Genomic DNA, 23,245 nt, shown 5'->3' with positions numbered 1-23,245 from the left:
CCAACACACAACTCAACAGGTAAACAAAGATGAAAGAAGAAAAACTGAAAATAGATTACAGTCATGAAGGTCTTGTAATATGTTTTACTGCTTACTCTACAAAGTCTGTCTGTCTCTGAGAGAGAGAGAGAGAGAGAGAGAGAGAGAGAGAGAGAGAGAGAGAGAGAGAGAGAAGCATTATTTCCATATTCATGCACTTGAGTAATCCTTCATTACTCTTATGAAATCAAAGAAAAATATGTCCGCTGTCTTGTCTGTTTGATGAGTGGTTGTTGAAACAAACGAGGCTTCTCTTTTACAGTTCTTATGCACTAGTGCTGCTCACAAATATCTGATCAGATGTTTTTGTTGCAGCACAGCAGCAGTCAGGGTCTGATCACCCTGATGGGGTTTATTTCTCAATAATGACCTGCTCCCCATTGATTATCCTGCTTATTAAGGCCGCTCTGTGCTTTCACTTCAGACACAATAGGAAAGTATTCTGTGCTATATTGATCTCGCCATTTAAACGCACAAAAGTTAGTACTGTGGCTTGCACAAAGCGCCACCTTTTTCTTAAAGCCTAAGCTTAAAGGCACCCGGCACGCTGATTGGTTTGATTAATGTAACGGCCAAACCACACCTATGAATAATCCAGGGCCGTATTGTGGCTCTGCAGCGCTATAGCTCCCGTGTTGCCCTTGGCGTAAGATAGAAAACAGTGCTAGGTAACACCACAGCGCTAGTTAAGAGATAATGTTAAATGTAAAATAGAAAGAGTATGGAGGTTAGACTTCTATGAGCTCTTGAAGAAGACTGATGATGATGATGACTAGCATTGTTTTATTAATGTTGTTTTCCCTCTGTTTCTTTCTGATTGTGTATGGACTTAATGTTAGTAATTTATGTTATAATAATACAATAATTATTTCTCTCTCACGATACTTTGAGCGAGACGGGATGCTATTGTTTCTCATTGATTCTAAATAAAGCTCTCTCTCTCTCTCTCTCTCTCTCTCTCTCTCTCTCTCTCTCTCTCTCTCTCTCTCTCTCTCTCTCTCTCTCTCTCTCTCCAGAGTCAGTGAGGTTGGTGAATGGGACTAGTGTGTGTTCAGGCAGAGTGGAGGTGAAGTCTAATCAGTCGTGGGTCTCAGTGTGTGAAGGTGACTTTGACCAGCAGGATGCAGAGGTGGTCTGTAGGGAGCTTGGCTGTGGGGCTCCTTCAGTCCTGCAGGGGGCGCTCTATGAAGAAGTTGACACTCCAATGTGGACAGAAGAGTTCCAGTGTGAAGGCAACGAGTCTGTTCTCCTGGACTGTGGAACCTCTAACTCAACTAGTAACACCAGCTCACCTAACAAGACTGTTGAACTCACCTGTTCGGGTAAAAGACAAGCTATTTTCTTGCTATGGATTCATATTCTATAATACAAGTTATTGTATTGCATTAATTTTTTACTCTATTGACTCTTTACAGTGATTGCTAATGTCAGGTTGGTGGGAGGAATCAGTAACTGTACTGGTGAACTGGAGATGAAACACCAGGGAGAATGGAGACCAGTGGATGGTGGGTTTCACTGGAACCTGAAGTCATCATCTGTAGTGTGTAGACAGCTGGACTGTGGCTCTGCTGTTTCTACAGAAAGGAGTTCTGGTTTTACACATCAACCTGTATGGAGGATTACACCTTACTGTGCTGGTTCTGAGTCTTCACTGAGCGACTGTGTCATAATGGAGACTTTTGGTATCAAACGGAAAGGTTTGATTACAGGCAGACCCACAGTGATCTGTTCAGGTAACGAAACACAATGACTTGAACAATAGCAGCAATCTTTGTATTATCTTACTTCATCTGTCTGTCTGTAGGTCTGTAAGCATGTTTTTCTGTATATAGATTCACATATTGCCCTCTCCATCTTTCTGTTTGTGTATAGTTTGTAATCCTATCCATCCGTCACTCTATCAGTGTGTGCATTTGTGTGTAGGGACTCGTGGGGGCTTTTAGTCTCCTATAAGCTATTGGGGAAGATCTGATGATGAAGATGATGATGATGATGACGATGATGATAATTTACGTTTTTTTTTTTGTTCCTCTTTACTTTATAAATTATTTACTTGAATATTGTCGTCACTCTCTCGCCGTGTTTATGGGTTCAGTAAAAAAATACTTGCATGCGTAATGGATCCATATATTTTCTGTAGTGGATTAATGAACTAATGTTTTAAAATCTCTTTCTTTTTCTCTCTCTCTCTCTCTCTCTCTCTCTCTCTCTCTCTCTCTCTCCAGAGTCAGTGAGGTTGGTGAATGGGACTAGTGTGTGTTCAGGCAGAGTGGAGGTGAAGTCTAATCAGTCGTGGGTCTCAGTGTATGAAGGTGACTTTGACCAGCAGGATGCAGAGGTGGTCTGTAGGGAGCTTGGCTGTGGGGCTCCTTCAGTCCTCCAAGGGGCGCTCTATGGAGAAGTGGAGGGTCCAATGTGGTCCAAAGAGTTCCAGTGTGAAGGCAACGAGTTTGTTCTCCTGGACTGTGGAACCTCAGACTCAACTAACACCAGCTCACCTAACAAGACTGTTGAACTCACCTGCTCAGGTAAAAGACAAACTAAACTTCGGGTTTGGATATTATTTTATAATGAACGTAATAGATTGTTCTTGTTCTGTGTATTTGTTTATTTGTTGTACATATACTTATATACACATACTGTCTCTACAGAGTCTGATGATGTCAGGTTGGTGGAAGGGACCAGTGACTGTACTGGTCTACTGGAGATGAAACACCTGGGAGAGTGGAGACCAGTGGATGGTTGGTCTGACTGGAACCTGAAGTCATCATCTGTAATGTGTAGACAGCTGGACTGTGGCTCTGCTGTTTCCACAGAAAGGGGTTCTGGTTTTACACATAAACCTACGTGGAGGATTACATCTTCCTGTGTTGGGTCAGAGTCTTCACTGAGGGAGTGTGGAACACAGATGTCTGCTACTTCCTTGTACATACTGGAGGTGATCTGTTCAGGTAACAAACTACTACTTCAACAACTACAGTAATATGTACAGTGTCTTAGTTAGCTGTGGGAAGTAGGGGTGCCACAACACCCTCCTCGACCCCACCCCCAGGAGGTGAAGAACACATTAATATGAATGTGTTTAATATTAATGTTCATGTATTATTATATAATATGAATGTGTTTAATATTAATGTTCATGTATTATTATATAGTGATAACGTGATATGTTGTGATGGAGAGCTGTGTCCTACTATTATGTTTAATGTGTAATTCATTGTAACGTGTGAGGTATCTGGTCTTGAGATCACATGCAATGATACTAAAAACTCGCTCATACTATCACAATAACAATATTTATAATTACATATATATATATATATTTAAAAAGAGTAGAAATATCGTTTTTTGGCCTGTCCCAGTCTGTGATTAGTGGAATTCTCCACATTAGTGCTTATTCCTAAACAACTAGCACCATGTAGAATTATGTTTTTTTTTTTTGTATAGAATAATTAGCAGCTTTATGTGTTTGGTCACAAGAACATTGTCAGCGGATTAGAGACTGTTGCTGCACAGACCACAGTAAACAAAGGAAATGGGAACACGTTTACCATACATCAGCACGTTCATGTGTTCATAGTGATCATCATTGCAGATAGTCTCGCTCCCCCATGCACAAGCTCAACACACACATGATCCACGTGAAGACGCTCATAGCCCCCCCCCCCCTCCACAGCTGGTCAAACTAAAAATAATTAAATGAATAACATGAAACAGATGCGCGCCCACGATAATATTGTTACACTTTTGTTATTGCGATACCAAAGATATTGTTATATGCCTACTTAATACTGAATGGATTTCTGTCATTCAAATGTCTGTCTGTCTGTCTTTCTCTCTCTCTCTACAGAGTCTGTGAGGTTGGTGAATGGGACTAGTTTGTGTTCAGGCAGAGTGGAGGTGAACTCAGAATCAACTTGGTCACATCAAAGGTCTACAAGTGTAAAGGGGTGGTTGAATTTTTTTTGGGGCGAAGCTCCATCAAAGACAAGTCTAAAAAAGTCGTGGGTCTCAGTGTGTGAAGGTGACTTTGACCAGCAGGATGCAGAGGTGGTCTGTAGGGAGCTTGGCTGTGGGGCTCCTTTAGTCCTCCAGGGGGCGCTCTATGGAGAACTGAAGGCTCCACTCTGGACCAAAGACTTTCAGTGTAAAGGCAGTGAATCTGTTCTCCTGGACTGTAGAACCTCAGACTCAACTAGAAACACCAGCTCACCTAACAAGACCGTTGAACTCACCTGCTTAGGTAAAATGCAAATAATACCTTTGGTTTGTATTATTAGTTATTATTAGTATTATTAATAATATTATTATTAATAGCATTACTATTATTTTAAATACAAGTAATATTACCTCTTTACTGTTTGCTCTCTTGTCCATGTACAGAGTCTGCTGATATCAGGTTGGTGGGAGGAATCAGTAACTGTATTGGTATACTGGAGATGAAACACCAGGGAGAGTGGAGACCAGTGGATGGTTGGTCTGACTGGAACCTGAAGTCATCATCTGTAGTGTGTAGAGAGCTGGACTGTGGCTCTGCTTTTACAAGAAAGTGGAATTCTGGTTTTACACGTGAACCTGTTTGGTGGATTTCATCTTCCTGTGTTGGGTCTGAGTCTTCACTGAGAGAGTGTGGAACAAAGGTTTCTGGTAATTCCACTGCCAGACTGGAGGTGATCTGTTCAGGTAAAACAGTGACTTCCTCAATGGTGTATTCTCTATCTATCTATCTATCTATCTATCTATCTATCTATCTATCTATCTATCTATCTATCTATCTATCTATCTATCTATCTATCTATCTATCTATCTATCTATCTATCTATCTATCTATCTGCCTAATGTATGTTTTAGGATAAATGAGAACCTATATGAAAGTATGTTCTACTTTCATTACATTTGACCAATAGCTTTTGATTTGAAATGCATTTTAATTTAAAAAAATGTTTAAAACATGCTCGTAGGTCTTCTTAACTTAGCTGATGAATGTAAATGTAAATCTGGACAGCAGTCTATACATCGTCAAGGTTTTATTCAGTTTAGAATCAGATACAACTAGAAAATGTGCTCCTCGGAGCACAGGTCTCCGCCAGGCGAGGTGGTAAAAGAAAATACTGTTCCTGATTAATCCTGTCTTACCTATTGATATTACATATTGTGATGTCACGTGAAGCTTGACCAATGTTAGGTGTTCACAGACGGACGGACACACACATGGACGGACGGAGGGTAAAACATACTCTCCACCATGCCTGAGGCCTGGCAGAGACAATGAAGTCATATGTCTGTTTAGAGTCAATGATGTTTATAATAAACTTAGTTCCAATATGTTGATCTTTGTCTCATTTGACCTTATTGACATTGTCTCTCTGTTTGTAAATCTGTTGTTTCAGTCAATCACCTCTGTCTTGTTACAGATCTGCCGTTTAATCCAAACATCACCTTCTTCTCCTCCATGAACGGGGTTTCTGAGGGCCAGCATCAGGGGCCACAGGTGATGGAGGGTCACAGTTTCTTTATCAGCTGCTCCATCCAGCCACAGTACCCAGGAGGCTCCTTCCACCTCACCTTCACTGGATCCAACACAACACACAACTACACCCAGCCAGCTGTCAATCACTCTGCCAACTTCCTGTTTCCTGTAGCAGACCACACCCACCAAGGGAACTACAGCTGTATTTATCACATCAATGTTTACTCAAATGACTTCTACTATCAGAGCCAGTTCCTCTCTGTCACTGTCACAGGTAACCAGAATTACATCGACTTTTCAAGACACAATATGAAACTCAATCAAGCAAATTACATAAAGCAGGCTACAATAAAATTAACAAATGTTAAATAATTACATAAAGTACACTTTTAATGAGAGTTGATCTTAACTTGATGTTTGATATTTTTATTTATTTATTTTATCTCACAGCTTCTCCGCTGACATCAAACATCCTCAAAGTTACAGTCGTAATGCTGCTGGTGTTGGTGGTGATAAGCTATGTCCTCTATCGTGTCTGGAAGGTAATGTATACGTTTTTATTCAATCTTTATTCATATTGAATACCAGACCAGAATGTAAATGAAGTAGTTACACTGTTTGTATTAGCCTGATCTGTTCCAGTAAGATCAAGTTGTGTTGCTGCTGTGTTTCTCCAGGCCACCAGAGGGCGGAGAGCAGGAGTGGAGACCGCAGTTTATTATAATGTCGGACGGGAGAACGTTGAGATGGTTTATTATAACGTTGTTGGTTCTGATGCTGAAGCTGGACCCAGTGAAGAGACAGAATACCACCAGTATGAAGAGATAAACCTCCAAGGAAGGTCTGAAGCTGGACCCAGTGAAGAGACAGAATACCACCAGTATGACGACATAGATCTACCAGGAGGGTTTGAAGCTGGACCCAGTGAAGAGACAGAATACCACCAGTATGACGACATAGATCTACCAGGAGGGTCTGAAGCTGGACCCAGTGAAGAGACAGAATACCACCAGTATGACGACATAGATCTACCAGGAGGGTCTGAAGCTGGACCCAGTGAAGAGACAGAATACCACCAGTATGACGACATAGCTCTACCAGGAGGGTCTGAAGCTGGACCAAGTGAAGAACCAGGACACCACGTGTATGAGGTGGATCTCTGAGGAGTTCATGTCACATCCATCACATAACTGTCCATCACCTCAGTCAAGGTTTGAACCTTTACACTGAACTGTAAATGTACCAGAAAGACCAAATGAGGTTTAGAAGAGGCAGATAAAGTCTTCAGTGAAAACATTCATGAGGATACAAGTCAGAAGACAATGACACCTACAGGGAACAAGAGCTCTGTGTTTGAAGATCAGATCACATTGGACCGTGTCTGTCTCCACCCTCATGATGTTTCATCAAGTCATTATAACTATCAGTAATTAGTTATCAATAAATGTATCTATTGATCCTACTGTACACAATACATGTCTATGCAGCCCAGGTGTTTGTGTCATTGTTCATTAGTCATTCAGCTCATAGATTGTCACACAGTGAACCATCAGAGTCTGAGCTACACAACTATTGATCTCATTACATTTGTTTCTATTGGAACAATAGATTGTGGAGATTTGTTAATAAATTATGTATATATATTTTTTTACAATTCACTTCTTACTTTTAGATGTTTAAGTATTACGTATTTCGAACACAGCTTTTTAATAATAAGGTAGCATTATAATTTATTGTTAATTACAGTCATGCATTTTGCCTGTTTTTTTATATTGTATAATGTAATCAGCAGTTTTATTGCTGTTTTTGAACAAGGCTTGTTATGAACAATATATCTTATTGTTTTTATTGGATAGTTATAGTTTCTTTAGATGATTTTTTTAGATCTCATTTTACGCCCTATTTTGCGCCCAAGTTGCTTTACCCACTATTTGGGGATTTAGCATCGTGCAAAGGGCGTTCCTGTGGCTGAGTTGTTATTTTGTGGCACCATCCTCATCCCTAAAACACCTGTCCTACCCCTTACATTATGCATAGGTGTGGTTTGGACGTTACATTAATAAAACCAATCAGCGTGCCAGGTGTCATTGGCTTTAAGCGTTTAGAGGCAGCACCAGCTGCCTTGTTCATAATTAACGGATAACGCATTGTGCCAACGCATAGCGCAGGGTGTAAAATAGGGCCCTCAATGTATATTAATATTTTCTTATTTCTATTGTATTACTTATCCTTTTATGTTCTATGTAACATCATCTGGGTCCATTATGGATGAACCTATAGGATCCATCCAACCATTCAAACCATTATGGATGAGCCTATAGGATCCATCCAACCATTCAAAGGACCAGAATGCTTCATGTTCATTAGTCATCTGACAGCAGTGTTCAACACTTACATTCATACATTATGTTACGTTTGATGTTAAATTTTGTTACCTTAAGAAAATAAAAGTCAATAAAGATGAACCTGCTGAAGTGTTCCTCTCCTAAATGTGTTGTGTGTAGTACAGGACGTTGTCATGGTTACCATGAACACAATGACTCATCTATTCTGCTACATGTGGGAATGTGCTTTTAAATGGGACTTCATGTCCTTTCAAGACATCTGCTCTCTGTTTGGTCACAGTACATTCTCTGTCAGCATTAAAGGTGGGTATAAGTGAATTTTTGTTTAGTTAAAATTAGTGTTAAATAGTTCTACATTCTGATAGTTAGCATTGTAATAGAGTGTTTGTTCAGTAACAGTGTTAAATAGCTCTATACTATGATAGTAAAGACAAAATTCATTTTCAGGTCAGGATACCAATTCTATCCAATCAGGAGAGAAAACTCATACGGATGAACAAGAGAAATGTGCAGTGATACAAGACAACATTATAATTGTAACATTAAAAACATGAAAGGAGGTCATTCAGTACAACATGGTTCAGTACAGCTCAAGTTGTTGCTCAAGTCGTGTTCTTTAATGATTAAAGAAAGATGATTAAAGTATACATCAACGTTAGAGTCAACCAAACACAATAAAGCTACAACTACTGTATTAAGCATATCATGTGGAAAGTCTACTCTGGAGAGACCTTAGTCTCACGTAGCCAGACTTTCAGAGATGTCTGCCTACTGAGAAGTCTGCTGACGTTCTAGATCTGTGTGGGCTAGAGGTGGGTGCTAACAATGAGATTAAAAAGGACAATAAAATGCTCAGATAATATGGTTCATATCAGTAGCAGTTGGTACTTATATCATTAAGTAAGTTGACATTCACTGATGACGGTAGCTGTGATGTCATCAGTGTTGTTGTGATGTCATCAGTGTTGTTGTGATGTCATCATTTGTGCATTGCTATGTTGTTGTGTAGGTTATCTGAAGTCTACCAAGCTGTAGATTCACAACCGTTAAGTTTTATAATAAAGATGTAATTGTTTCCCTGGCACAAAAGGGGGAATTAATGACAACAAAAACAAAACAAACACATATCGGTATCAGTATCTGCTATCGGACCAACAGTTATTTAAACATGAGTAACTTCTCAGAATGTCCATAAGGGAGCATCCCTAAAAAAACCTGCATTGTAAAACTAATGTGAAGGACAGAGGGCGATCCTTCCTCATCTGGGCCGAGTCATTCAGTGGGTGTGGTAAACACCTGGGCGGAGTCATTCAGTGGGTGTGGTAAACACCTGGGCGGAGTCATTTAGTGGGTGTGGTAAACACCTGGGCGGAGTCATTCAGTGGGTGTGGTAAACACCTGGGCGGAGTCATTCAGTGAGTGTGGTAAACACCTGGGCGGAGTCATTCAGTGGTGTGGTAAACATCTGGGCGGAGTCATTCAGTGGGTGTGGTAAACACCTGGGCGGAGTCATTCAGTGGGTGTGGTAAACACCTGGGCGGAGTCATTCAGTAGGTGTGGTAAACACCATAGATATAGAAACCTAGAGACCTCATTGGCCTCTGCAGTTCGTTGGAGCGACCTGTTTTGTATGGTGGCCGCCATACGCGCTGTGATTGGCCAGTGCCCGTTCCCCCCAGAAATGGGGGGAACGGGCACTGGCCAATCACAGCGCGTCTTTCTCAGGACTTGTCAGAATCTAGTTGTCCCGCCCCCACCTGCCTCTCATTGGCCTACTGAACGCCCCCTTCTGTGACGCATGCGGAAATTTCCAGCTGCCCCCCTGGAAGCAGAAGCGCGCCCGCCATACAGACGCTTCAGAGCCAGAGGAGGCGTCTACCTTTATATGTCTATGGTAAACACGGTAAAGGTAAAAAGTCGTAAAAGAAAAAGAAAAACAGTGGGTGTGGCTTTGTCACCGGTTGCCTCCACCGGTCGTCCAATCCCATACAATGAATTTAAATGCATTCAGATGATTGGTAGATGGAGATAGGTGGAGATATGGGATCCTCTGGCTACAGTATGTGAGACTACAGAGGTCTGGTCATGTGTTGGATCACACATTGATGCTCCATGGAGCACAGCAGGTTGCTGCTTTCATGGATGAGGCCTGATGGAGAGAAACAGCAGGAACATTACTGATACTGTAACAATACACACTGAACATTACTGATACTGTAACAATACACACTGAACATTACTGATACTGTAACAATACACACTGAACATTACTGATACTGTAACAATACACACTGAACGTTACTGTAAAAAAAAATAAGCAGGAACATTACTGTTAGTGAATATTATAATAATATGGAAGAAAGACTGTCTGAACATGTGTGGTATATGAACAGTGTGCAAGTCAAAACATATTAAGAAATGATACTAAGTCAGTTTACTAAAGTAAGAGAATCATGAATGTGTTGTGAGCCAGCCTGCCATCTGCTACTCTAGAGTGTGACTGGTGAAATTGCTAAATTCTAACAGCTGAGCCAAATGGCCATTGCGTTGCTCTTATCTATAGAACATACCTTATATGGCTATTTAGAATGGCTTCTTTGGTAAATGGTCTACTATAAGAACGGTGTGAGATGTTTGTTTGGGATGTGCTCGTGCCCAGAGGGGCTGCAGGAGAGGGCTCTGCCCTGGATTCTATGATGCTGTTGAATGCTGAATAAATGAACATGGAATGACCTGGAAACCTGACGTCTGCTCTCTGCTTCTTCTCCTCTTCATTATTACCACCAACGGGCCTGATAACACGCAGTTTAATGCCTCTAATACACGACATATTTGGCGAGCCAGCGGCTATTGTTGCTTTCCTTTCCGAGGGCGCTTTAGAGAAGAACCTGTGTATTTTGAGGGTTACCGTGACTGCGGGCCTGTAAGAGGAGGATCGGGGCCGTGGATGTCTTCCTACGGCGAGGAGGACCACCGCGGGGCAACCATGGAGGCGTCGGCGCGACCTGGATTTCTACTATGATGAAGGACCTCGCAGCGGCGGCGCTGTGATGACTACCGCTCATGACCTGTTCAGCTGGCTACGGGGAGCATCTACTCTTCTCATGGTGGTTGCGAGCGGAGCGCTTGGCTGCGGGGGCGGCGGTGCGGAAAACTTTCTGTGTCAAAGTTGTCCGTGGGGGGAGGAGAGGTGAGCATGGAGAGAGGCTATTTTTTGGCTGGAAGACAATGATACCACCTGGAACTGCGCTCAGCTGTTCTGCTGGGTGCGTGGACATTGAGATAGAGACTACAAAAGCAGCATGATCGGATGGAACACTGAACATTCGGGACAAGAGGTTGTATTTTAGTGATAAAGTGATTTAAACCATGGAGCGTTATTTTTGTTGCCGTGCGTAAAAGTGTTATGCGAGGACTTTGTTTCACTTTCTGGTCACTGGGGTTTAATGTGGAGTTTTTTTATTTTCGTTGTATGCGCTGAAAGACTGAGATTGATGATGATCGATGCGCTGATGCTAGTCCGAAAAGCACAGAGTTGCATTTCGGCACCTGAAAAACGATGTCTCGTATTCAGTGTATAGATATAGGTAACATTGTATCCCAGGGTTTAAAGAAAACAGAGAGACCTGCGCACTGATTAGGGAATGAGAATGCATTTTGACTGGTGTTATTATTTTCGAGATGATCGATGCGAAATGAGAAAGTTCAGCACCGTATTGATGTATTTTATTTTGAAATTTGATGTAAACCACTGTATGGCTATTGTGTAATTCCTATTCCTGTATCTAAGTTGTTCTGTCTCATGTGTTGTTTGTGTTGAATCTGCTGAATGTCCTTTTGTTAAACTTCCAGTCATTGGCCATGGGGGGTGTAAGTGGAAAGAAGGTTATTTTTTGATGTTTTCTCTTGCAAACTGTTTATTCAATATACCTGGTTGCGAAAGACTTTGAAGTCTTCCGTGGGGGGAATAAGTGTGGTATATGGACAGTGTGCAAGTCAAAGCATATTAAGAAATGATACTAAGTCAGTTTACTAAAGTAAGAGAATCATGAATGTGTTGTGAGCCAGCCTGCCATCTGCTACTCAGAGTGTGACTGGTGAAATTGCTAAATTCTAACAGCTGAGCCAAATGGCCATTGCGTTGCTGCTCTTATCTATAGTACATACCTTATATGGCTATTTAGAATGGCATCTGTGGTAAATAGTCTACTATAAGAACGGTGTGAGATGTTTGTTTGAGATGCTTGTGCCCAGAGGGGGCTGCTGGAGAGGGCTCTCTGCCCTGGATTCTATGATGCTGTTTGTTTGATGCTGAATAAATGAACATGGGAACTTGGAAACCCTGACGTCTGCTCTCTGCTTCTTCTCCTCTTCATTATTACCACCAACGGGCCTGATAACACGCAGTTTAATGCCTCTAATACACGACACATGTAAGTATTTTTAACATGTGAGTGAACTGGTCTTGACATAATTAAGTATTGTAACTAGTATTTATACATAATGCAGTATTTTTATATTTAGAGTAGCCATTCATTTTTTACGCCCTTTTCTCCCCAATGTAGTCGTTATGCCAATTAATTCCTCGCCACACACATGTCTGTGTTGTCACTGTTATCATACGTGCAATGACCTTTATCACCCTCCTCCTCCTCCTCCCCACCCGGCTTCCCTCCCCTGAACACGCTCGACAAAGCCGGATGCACCACGGTGGAATTGAACCCACAACCTCTGTGGTGGTGGGCAGGGACTCTACCACTGCACCACCCGAGTGCTCATAATGCAGTGTTTTAATTAGTTTGCATACATAATGCAGTGTTTTAATTAGTATGTATACATAATGCAGTATTTTAACTAGTATTCATACATAATGCAGTATTTGTACCATGTGAGTGAACTGGTCTTCACAGGCCATGCGTATCCTGTCTGCAGTAGCGGGGGAGTTCAGCGTAAACGTCTCATCCAGACCTGCGTCTCTACGAGCTGCAGAGATGGCCTGCTTTATGGCAAAGAAGATGGTGCATCCATACGACACCGGAGGTTCACCTATACCCTGTAGAGAACATATGGAGGTTCATCTTTACCCTGTAGAGAACATATGGAGGTTCATCTATACCCTGTAGAGAACATATGGAGGTTCATCTATACCCTGTAGAGAACATATAGAGGTTCACCTATACCCTGTAGAGAACATATGGAGGTTCATCTAAACCCTGTAGAGAACATATGGAGGTTCATCTATATACCCTGTAGAGAACATATGGAGGTTCATCTATATATCCTGTAGAGAACATATGGAGGTTCATCTATATACCCTGTAGAGAACATATGGAGGCTCATCTATATACCCTGTAGAGAACATATGGAGGTTCATCTATATATCCTGTAGAGAACATATGGAGGTTCATCTATATACCCTGTAGAGAACATATGGAGGTTCATATATACCCTGTAGAGAACATATGGAGGTTCACCTATACCCTGTAGAGAACATATGGAGGTTCATCTAAACCCTGTAGAGAACATATGGAGGTTCATATATATACCCTGTAGAGAACATACCCTGTAGAGAACAGATGGAGGTTCATCTATACCCTGTAGAGAACATATGGAGGTTCATCTATACCCTGTAGAGAACATATGGAGGTTCATATATATACCCTGTAGAGAACATATGGAGGTTCACCTATACCCTGTAGAGAACATATGGAGGCTCACCTATACCCTGTAGAGAACATATGGAGGTTCATATATACCCTGTAGAGAACATATGGAGGCTCACCTATACCTTGTAGAGAACATATGGAGGCTCACCTATACCCTGTAGAGAACATATGGAGGTTCATATATACCCTGTAGAGAACATATGGAGGTTCACCTATACCCTGTAGAGAACATATGGAGGTTCACCTATATACCCTGTAGAGAACATATGGAGGTTCATCTATATATCCTGTAGAGAACATATGGAGGTTCATCTATATACCCTGTAGAGAACATATGGAGGTTCATATATACCCTGTAGAGAACATATGGAGGTTCACCTATACCCTGTAGAGAACATATGGAGGTTCATCTATATATCCTGTAGAGAACATATGGAGGTTCATCTATATACCCTGTAGAGAACATATGGAGGTTCATATATACCCTGTAGAGAACATATGGAGGTTCACCTATACCCTGTAGAGAACATATGGAGGTTCACCTATACCCTGTAGAGAACATATGGAGGTTCATCTAAACCCTGTAGAGAACATATGGAGGTTCATATATATACCCTGTAGAGAACATACCCTGTAGAGAACAGATGGAGGTTCATCTATACCCTGTAGAGAACATATGGAGGTTCATCTATACCCTGTAGAGAACATATGGAGGTTCATATATATACCCTGTAGAGAACATATGGAGGTTCATATATATGTCACAGGGAAAATGGCATTCCAGGGAAATTGACAGGGGAGCGCTTGTTTTATAGGCACGGGGCGGTGCTGCGAGGCGGGGCTTTGATGCGAGGACGACGACCACAACAACATACTAACCTAGGCTAGGGGAACGCTGAAAATAAAATGGATAATATGAGAGAAATACTCAAGTAAAGTACGAATACCTCAAAATTGTACTTGAGTAAATCTACTTTGTTACTTTGCACCACTAGTACAAGCCTCAGTGGCGCACTTCGATAATCATTGGACTCCCCACCCACTACCACTGGGAGCCGGGGTTTGACTCCAGCTTGGGACATTACTTTTTCAAACAACCGCGGACTACTTTTTTTTCGCTGATAAAGTATAGTTTTGGACCATGACGGAAGGCGCTCCGACTTAGCAGACCTTGAGGCCGAGGAGTCGCGCCCGAGCGCCTCCGGGCGCGAGTGCCCGCGACGACCGGCCGATGGTCTGCTAGTCGACTTAAGCGCCGTCCGAGTTATGTACCGATAGGCACAGAATCGTAAATGATGTTGTGTGGGGACTGCGTTTGCCCCAAGTGCCACTCACTGCACTAACATAGCCCGCCAGGCCCGCCCCCTGGAGTGTGTGTGTGTGTGTGTGTGTGTGTGTGTGTGTGTGTGTGTGTGTGTGTGTATGTGTGTGTACACGCGCGCGTGTGCGCATGCGTGTGTGTGCGTGCTGGTTTGTGCATGCGTGCGTGTGTGGTGTGGGGCTCATGTCTGGCTTGCATTGCCCTCTAGCGTTGATTCTACAGAATTGCATGAGGGGCATGAAAACAAGCGTACCCCTTTCAATTTCCCTGGAATGCCATTTTCCCTGTAACATATATACCCTGTAGAGAACATACCCTGTAGAGAACATATGGAGGTTCACCTATACCCTGTAGAGAACATATGGAGGCTCACCTATACCCTGTAGAGAACATATGGAGGTTCATATATACCCTGTAGAGAACATATGGAGGCTCACCTATACCCTGTAGAGAACATATGGAGGCTCATCTATACCCTGTAGAGAACATATGGAGGTTCATATATATACCCTGTAGAGAACATATGGAGGTTCATATATATACCCTGTAGAGAACATATGGAGGTTCATCTTTACCCTGTAGAGAACATATGGAGGTTCATCTATACCCTGTAGAGAACATATGGAGGTTCATCTATACCCTGTAGAGAACATATAGAGGTTCACCTATACCCTGTAGAGAACATATGGAGGTTCATCTAAACCCTGTAGAGAACATATGGAGGTTCATCTATATACCCTGTAGAGAACATATGGAGGTTCATCTATATATCCTGTAGAGAACATATGGAGGTTCATCTATATACCCTGTAGAGAACATATGGAGGCTCATCTATATACCCTGTAGAGAACATATGGAGGTTCATCTATATATCCTGTAGAGAACATATGGAGGTTCATCTATATACCCTGTAGAGAACATATGGAGGTTCATATATACCCTGTAGAGAACATATGGAGGTTCACCTATACCCTGTAGAGAACATATGGAGGTTCATCTAAACCCTGTAGAGAACATATGGAGGTTCATATATATACCCTGTAGAGAACATACCCTGTAGAGAACAGATGGAGGTTCATCTATACCCTGTAGAGAACATATGGAGGTTCATCTATACCCTGTAGAGAACATATGGAGGTTCATATATATACCCTGTAGAGAACATATGGAGGTTCACCTATACACTGTAGAGAACATATGGAGGCTCACCTATACCCTGTAGAGAACATATGGAGGTTCATATATACCCTGTAGAGAACATATGGAGGCTCACCTATACCCTGTAGAGAACATATGGAGGCTCACCTATACCCTGTAGAGAACATATGGAGGTTCATATATACCCTGTAGAGAACATATGGAGGTTCACCTATACCCTGTAGAGAACATATGGAGGTTCACCTATATACCCTGTAGAGAACATATGGAGGTTCATCTATATATCCTGTAGAGAACATATGGAGGTTCATCTATATACCCTGTAGAGAACATATGGAGGTTCATATATACCCTGTAGAGAACATATGGAGGTTCACCTATACCCTGTAGAGAACATATGGAGGTTCATCTAAACCCTGTAGAGAACATATGGAGGTTCATATATATACCCTGTAGAGAACATACCCTGTAGAGAACAGATGGAGGTTCATCTATACCCTGTAGAGAACATATGGAGGTTCATCTATACCCTGTAGAGAACATATGGAGGTTCATATATATACCCTGTAGAGAACATATGGAGGTTCATATATATACCCTGTAGAGAACATAACCTGTAGAGAACATATGGAGGTTCACCTATACCCTGTAGAGAACATATGGAGGCTCACCTATACCCTGTAGAGAACATATGGAGGTTCATCTATACCCTGTAGAGAACAAATGGAGGTTCACCTATACCCTGTAGAGAACATATGGAGGTTCACCTAAACCCTGTAGAGAACATATGGAGGTTCACCTATATACCCTGTAGAGAACATATGGAGGTTCATCTATATACCCTGTAGAGAACATATGGAGGTTCATCTATACCCTGTAGAGAACATATGGAGGTTCATCTATATACCCTGTAGAGAACATATGGAGGTTCATCTATACCCTGTAGAGAACATATGGAGGTTCATCTATATACCCTGTAGAGAACATATGGAGGTTCATCTATATACCCTGTAGAGAACATAATATTATGGAGGTTCATCTATATACCCTGTAGAGAACATATGGAGGTTCATCTATATACCCTGTAGAGAACATATGGAGGTTCACCTATATACCCTGTAGAGAACATATGGAGGTTCATCTATATACCCTGTAGAGAACATATGGAGGTTCATCTATAGGTACCTTGGTACCTTGGACATGTAGAAGCAGTGCATTGTGGTACCTTGGACATGTAGAAGCAGTGCATTGTGGTACCTTGGACATGTAGACAGCGTGGGGGTTCTCTGAGTCGGCCAGCAGGTGGACGTTGAGCTGTGGGGGGATGTCACACAGCGCTGGGACTTTGTACTGACTGGGACCCCTGGTCCTCAGGACGCCCTCTGGAGAAAACTGCAGCTCCTCGATGGTGTAGAGCCCCAAACCCTGGACGAAACCCCCTTCTATCTGGAGACACAAGTACACACTATTACCACTAATAGGCTCTATGCACAGCCTTCTATCTGGAGACACAAGTACACACTATTACCACTAATAGGCTCTATGTACAGCCTTCTATCTGGCAATCTGGGAACCCATCGCCAACTGAAAATGAAAAACAGCGCCCTCTGCTGTTTGTTCTATGTCTGTTGGCTCTGGGCGGACGAAAACGTAACACCAGAGCGCAAGGAAACCGGTGTTTGTGTATGCCTTCAGCGCATCACTTCCGGTTGGTGCGACTATGTTTTCATTCCCACTAACAATATTTCTACACGGAACACTAACACCACTTCTCCCAGAGAACATGGATCGTTTTGGTTATAAGCCCACTTGTTTCTATGATGAAAGAGTAAGTTAAAATGTGAATATCTTTCCGTGGTTTTGTCTGCTCCGCGGACGCTATTGTTAAATTAGTTTCGGTTTGTTTCGAGGGGGGAAGGATCGACGGACACGTGAATCCCGCCCACTACATTTGATTGGGTAAAGCGCGGCCTGCTTCCTGATCTGAAGGCACGCCCATGCGCACACGTTATGACGAACCTCCCCGACAGATTCCAACGCAGTGCAGAATCTGTTCTTGAGAGATTATCTATCTGGAGACACAAGTACACACTATTACCACTAATAGGCTCTATGTACAGCCTTCTATCTGGAGACACAAGTACACACTATTACCACTAATAGGCTCTATGTACAGCCTTCTATCTGGAGACACAAGTACACACTATTACCACTAATAGGCTCTATGTACAGCCTTCTATCTGGAGACACAAGTACACACTATTACCACTAATAGGCTCTATGCGAAGGGGCCAGATTGAGAGTTGTACATTGAGTCAGTTCATATGAATGACCTGTAGTTTCGCTGTTTTACCCCTGCTGGTGTCAGAAAGAATATTCTCTCAATGCAAGCGGATGGGTTTTTAGACTTGATTTTCTTACCTTAATAAACATTGTCATAAATACTGCTTCCAGTAGCTAGTTTAAAGTCTCCTTTCAATCACCATGATATGCGTTTTGCTAAATTATGGTCCCATTTATTTAAAAATTGACGATAAAGTAGGCTATGCTCTAGGAGGGGCGGGATGATTTGATTGACAAGCTACACAACCAATAGCATTAATTCCCCGCCCCCGCTCTTGATTGACAAGCTACCCAACCAATAGCATTCTTTAGGGATTGATTTCCGGTTCCTATTCCCGGTTGCTTTTTGGTATATATTAAAGATAGCGGATTTCATGTCTGTAGAAACCAGGTGTGTGGCATAGTCATTGTTTTTACAGTCTATGCTCTATGTACAAATGGAACCAAATGGACCCGTACGGGTCCATTTGGTTCCATTTGTGCACTCTCAGAGTTATGGGGATCCTTGAAATTTAAAATGTTTGAGAACCACTGTGCTACACTAAATGGAACAGAGCCTTCATTAGTATCATTGGTGACACCTCTGTGTATCTAGAACCTTCTTAGAACCTGTAACCTGTTGTTGTCTGAACCTGCTTCCTGTCCTGCTCTGTTTTTAATGACTCTTCTACACATTAAACATTAAACACATTACATTAAAACTAAACGTGTCTGAAACGTAGTTCATGGGTTCTGGGTTTGTTTCCATTACGCTCATAAGGGTGGCTGTGGTTGTAATCTGTGCTGTAGACACTGTACTGAGTAACCAGGCACTAGTGTCCTCCTGGTTGCCGGGGAACTACTTTCTTGTAGAAGTTGTTCTTGTTGTGAATTATTGTCTCCGCCAGGCCGAAGGCATGGTGGAGAGTATGTTTTCACTTTGTCCGTCCGTGTGTGTGTGTGTCCGTCCGTCTGTGAACACCTAACATTGGTCAAGCTTCACGTGACATCACAATATGTAATATAAATAGGAAAGACAGAATTAATCAGGAACAGTACTTTCTTTTACCACCTCGCCTGGCGGAGACCTGTGCTCCGAGGAGCACATTTTCTAGTTAAGAACTGTTTTAATCGGGTCGTGTCTATGATTCCCATGTCATATCATCCAAACTATAGTTAAATACAACTGTCATTGTACCTGGCCTATGTCTAGAGCTGGGTTGATGCTTTTACCGATGTCCATCACTATGTCTGTCCTGATGTTCTGCAAAGAGACAGACAGACAGACAGACAGACAGACAGACAGACAGACAGACAGACAGACAGACAGGATCATGATATAAAGGTACATCATATACATGATGTTATATGTAATGTGTGTATATTGAGTTGTAGGTACTTTATGGTCTCCTGTCAGGCAGTCGATCTCCACTTCAGAACAACAGGCTCCAAAGGTGAAGTAGTAGTAGGCGTCGCCTTCACCTTTCTCCCAGTCTACACTGGTGGGGGGCCCCCTGTAACACACACACACACACACACACACACACACACACACACACACACACACACACAGACAGACAGACAGACAGACAGACAGACAGACAGACAGACAGACAGACAGACAGACAGACAGACAGACAGACAGACAGACAGACACACACAAGACATTAGTGAACAGATGATCATTTTGTATCAAAGTCTTAGGTTTGACGTTACACAACGTTTCATAACGCTTTTCAGTGTAAAGTTTTACACAATGCAACTTTTTAAGGTTTTAAGACACTGATAATGGATATGCTGTCTCTGTCCTGCTCATGTAAATGTGTATGGTCGTACATTTGTTAGGAACCTCAATATGTTTATTTCTCCCCGATTATGTAAAGGATGAATACATACGGTACATATATACGTACATACCGTATGTATTCAACCTTTACTTAACCAGGGAGAAATCACATTGAGGTTCCAGACCTCATTCTCCACAGTTTAAACGTTATAGTGATGATAAATAGAACACAGATACGTACATGAAGAATCCAGTTGCTGAAAGGCTGATCTTCTGGTAGTACGCTTCAACAATCTGGAAGACAATATGGATTTAAAACATTACTTTTGACAATAAACAATGTACCCATGTGGGTGTAAATATTACCCATTGTGTCCAGGTGTATTGTGGGTATAAATATTACCCATTGTGTCCAGGTGTATTGTGGGTGTGTCTTCATCACTGGCTCCAGACGTCTCATCAGTTTCTCACAGGCGTCCTGAAGGAAAGCATGATTACACCTAATTTTATATGTAAAATACTACTTACTTTATAACTAAAGCTTTAGTTCAGGGAATGTTTCCTCAACTGTTAACTCTTAACACAGGCCTACTGATAACATCTAACGACACTCTGCACCTTTGTTTAAGTTGTAAGTTTCATTACAACAAAAAGGTTTTCTTTGCTTGTTTGTTTGTTTGTTTTCCCCCAAACAAACAAAACAAAACAAAAACGTTATGGGTGATTTATACTTAAGTTGCACATTGAAAACAACTAATCTACAAACATGCAACGTGTGTCAATATTGTGATCTTGTACAGTAGATCAGCTATTTTCGGTGCACAACAGGGCTCATGGCCAGTATAAATCAGGCATTATATTAGAGGGACATTATCAACATCTCAGATGTTTGCTACCTTGACGGCCATGCCCACAGAGTCTGTCCCGAAGGAGGCAGCAGAGGGTGTAGCGTTGGGGATGGTTCCTGTACACGTCTCCTTGATGGAGATGATGGACATGGGCACCTTCAACACTCTGCTGGCTATCTGTAGAAACATAATGATGTAGGACACAAAAACCTTCATGACGCTCTGCTGGCTATCTGTAGAAACATAATGATGTAGGACACAAAAACCTTCATGACACTCTGCTGGCTATCTGTAGAAACATAATGATGTAGGACACAAAAACCTTCATGACGCTCTGCTGGCTATCTGTAGAAACATAATGATGTAGGACACAAAAACCTTCATGACACTCTGCTGGTTATCTGTAGAAACATAATGATGTAGGACACAAAAACCTTCATGACACTCTGCTGGTTATCTGTAGAAACATAATGATGTAGGACACAAAAACCTTCATGACACTCTGCTGGCTATCTGTAGAAACATAATGATGTAGGACACAAAAACCTTCATAACACTCTGCTGGCTATCTGTAGAAACATAAAGATGTGGGACACAAAAACCTTCATAACACAGCTGGCTATCTGTAGAAACATAAAGATGTGGGACACAAAAACCTTCATAACACAGCTTGCTATCTGTAGAAACATAACGATGTGGGACACAAAAACCTTCATAACACTCTGCTGGTTATCTGTAGAAACATAATGATGTAGGACACAAAAACCTTCATGACACTCTGCTGGTTATCTGTAGAAGCATAATGATGTAGGACACAAAAACCTTCATGACGCTCTGCTGGTTATCTGTAGAAACATAATGATGTAGGACACAAAAACCTTCATGACACTCTGCTGGCTATCTGTAGAAACATAATGATGTAGGACACAAAAACCTTCATAACACAGCTGGCTATCTGTAGAAACATAAAGATGTGGGACACAAAAACCTTCATAACACAGCTGGCTATCTGTAGAAACATAACGATGTGGGACACGAAAACCTTCATAACACTCTGCTGGCTATCTGTAGAAACATAAAGATGTAGGACACAAAAACCTTCATGACACTATGCTGGCTATCTGTAGAAACATAATGATGTAGGACACACAAACCTTCATGACACTCTGCTGGCTATCTGTAGAAACAAAGTAGTGTGTAGTAGTGTGTAGTAGTGTGTGTGTGTGTGTGTGTGTGTGTGTGTGTGTGTGTGTGTGTGTGTGTGTGTGTGTGTGTGTGTGTGTGTGTGTGTGTGTGTGTGTGTGTGTGTGTGTGTGTGTGTGTGTGCGCATTGTGTACCTGTATAGCCTTAGTGTTTATTCCTTGTCCCATCTCTGTTCCTCCGTGAGCCAACAGCACTGAGCCATCTTTAAACACATTCACCAACGCTGCCCCCTGGAGGACACAACCAACACTGTCACAAGTTGTCACAATCATGTCACACTGCCACAAGTATACTGTCATAAGTTCACTGTTATATGTGTTAATATGGTGTAGATGAACTAAGTAAGCAGGTCAGAGAGGTTTACTGTTGTACCAGCCAAGCAACAGGGCTGTCTATCTCCATACAATGCTCTAGACCTAGTCTCTATATCTATCTCCATACAATGTTCTAGAGCAGTGGTTTTCAACCTTTTTCATATCAAGGTCCATTATTTATTGGTCATTTGAGCCACAGACCACCGTTTGATGAGGTTTAGACTCTCAGACCCAAAACGTAGAATATTTTGTTGTCGTTGGATTTTGTCCACAATTCCATCCATGTTGTATTGATGTTGGTTCCATAGGAGAGATAACAGTCAAAACATTGATCAAAATAACAATTCTTCTATATTCTCTAATTGTGTAGAAGACTTTAAATAAATACATTAAGTAAATTAAGTAATGCAGATGTTTAACAATAATTTAACTCTTTGGAGGGTAAAATGAAACCAAATGGACCGTAAGGGTTTAATTTTACACTCTCAAGAGTTAAAGATCTAATAAGGGTCCATTTGGTTACCAACTCTCCATCATTTAGCTGGGGACCACCTGGAACCCCCTCAAGGACCACTGGTGGTCCCCGGACCACTGGTTGTGTCACGCTCCGCCCCCTCAGCCCTTGGACCTTGACTGCCCCATGTATGGTTTTGGACTCTAAAGCCCTGTCCTTTAGGCCTGTTTAGGCCTTTGTTCACTGGCTCTCATTTATCAACGCAAAATAATGGGCGTACGGCGAGATCACTGCAACTTTCGGCATTTATCAATATAT

General features: G+C 41.9%; 2 protein-coding genes across 2 annotated transcripts in view; one reads left to right on the top strand and one right to left on the bottom strand.

Annotated features, from left to right (window-relative positions):
- Window positions 1-5,491: 5,491 nt before the first annotated feature.
- Window positions 5,492-8,889, top strand: LOC308080222 (uncharacterized protein; the record flags this gene model as incomplete). The annotated part of the gene is made up of 5 exons (XM_080421997.1): window positions 5,492-5,783; window positions 5,960-6,051; window positions 6,187-6,367; window positions 8,014-8,157; window positions 8,864-8,889. 5 exons carry the CDS (start codon window positions 5,492-5,494, stop codon window positions 8,887-8,889), a joined length of 735 nt encoding a protein of 244 aa, XP_080278123.1.
- Window positions 8,890-10,934: 2,045 nt separating this feature from the next.
- The window catches only part of aox5 (aldehyde oxidase 5), a gene marked incomplete at both ends in the record, with an annotated part of 46,862 nt that continues 34,551 nt past the window's right edge, over window positions 10,935-23,245 (bottom strand). Inside the window, 9 exons of the mRNA XM_080421996.1 lie at window positions 10,935-11,012; window positions 12,740-12,907; window positions 17,257-17,445; window positions 19,520-19,585; window positions 19,721-19,835; window positions 20,349-20,401; window positions 20,511-20,585; window positions 21,004-21,132; window positions 22,294-22,389. Coding sequence (XP_080278122.1) covers window positions 10,935-11,012; window positions 12,740-12,907; window positions 17,257-17,445; window positions 19,520-19,585; window positions 19,721-19,835; window positions 20,349-20,401; window positions 20,511-20,585; window positions 21,004-21,132; window positions 22,294-22,389 — 969 coding nt within the window. The remainder of the gene's footprint in view (window positions 11,013-12,739; window positions 12,908-17,256; window positions 17,446-19,519; window positions 19,586-19,720; window positions 19,836-20,348; window positions 20,402-20,510; window positions 20,586-21,003; window positions 21,133-22,293; window positions 22,390-23,245) is intronic.

This window comes from Gymnoscopelus braueri (genome assembly GCF_963280865.1).
Source record: "Gymnoscopelus braueri genome assembly, chromosome: 24".
NCBI lineage: Eukaryota > Metazoa > Chordata > Actinopteri > Myctophiformes > Myctophidae > Gymnoscopelus > Gymnoscopelus braueri.
This window is presented reverse-complemented; position numbering and strand designations above follow the sequence as displayed.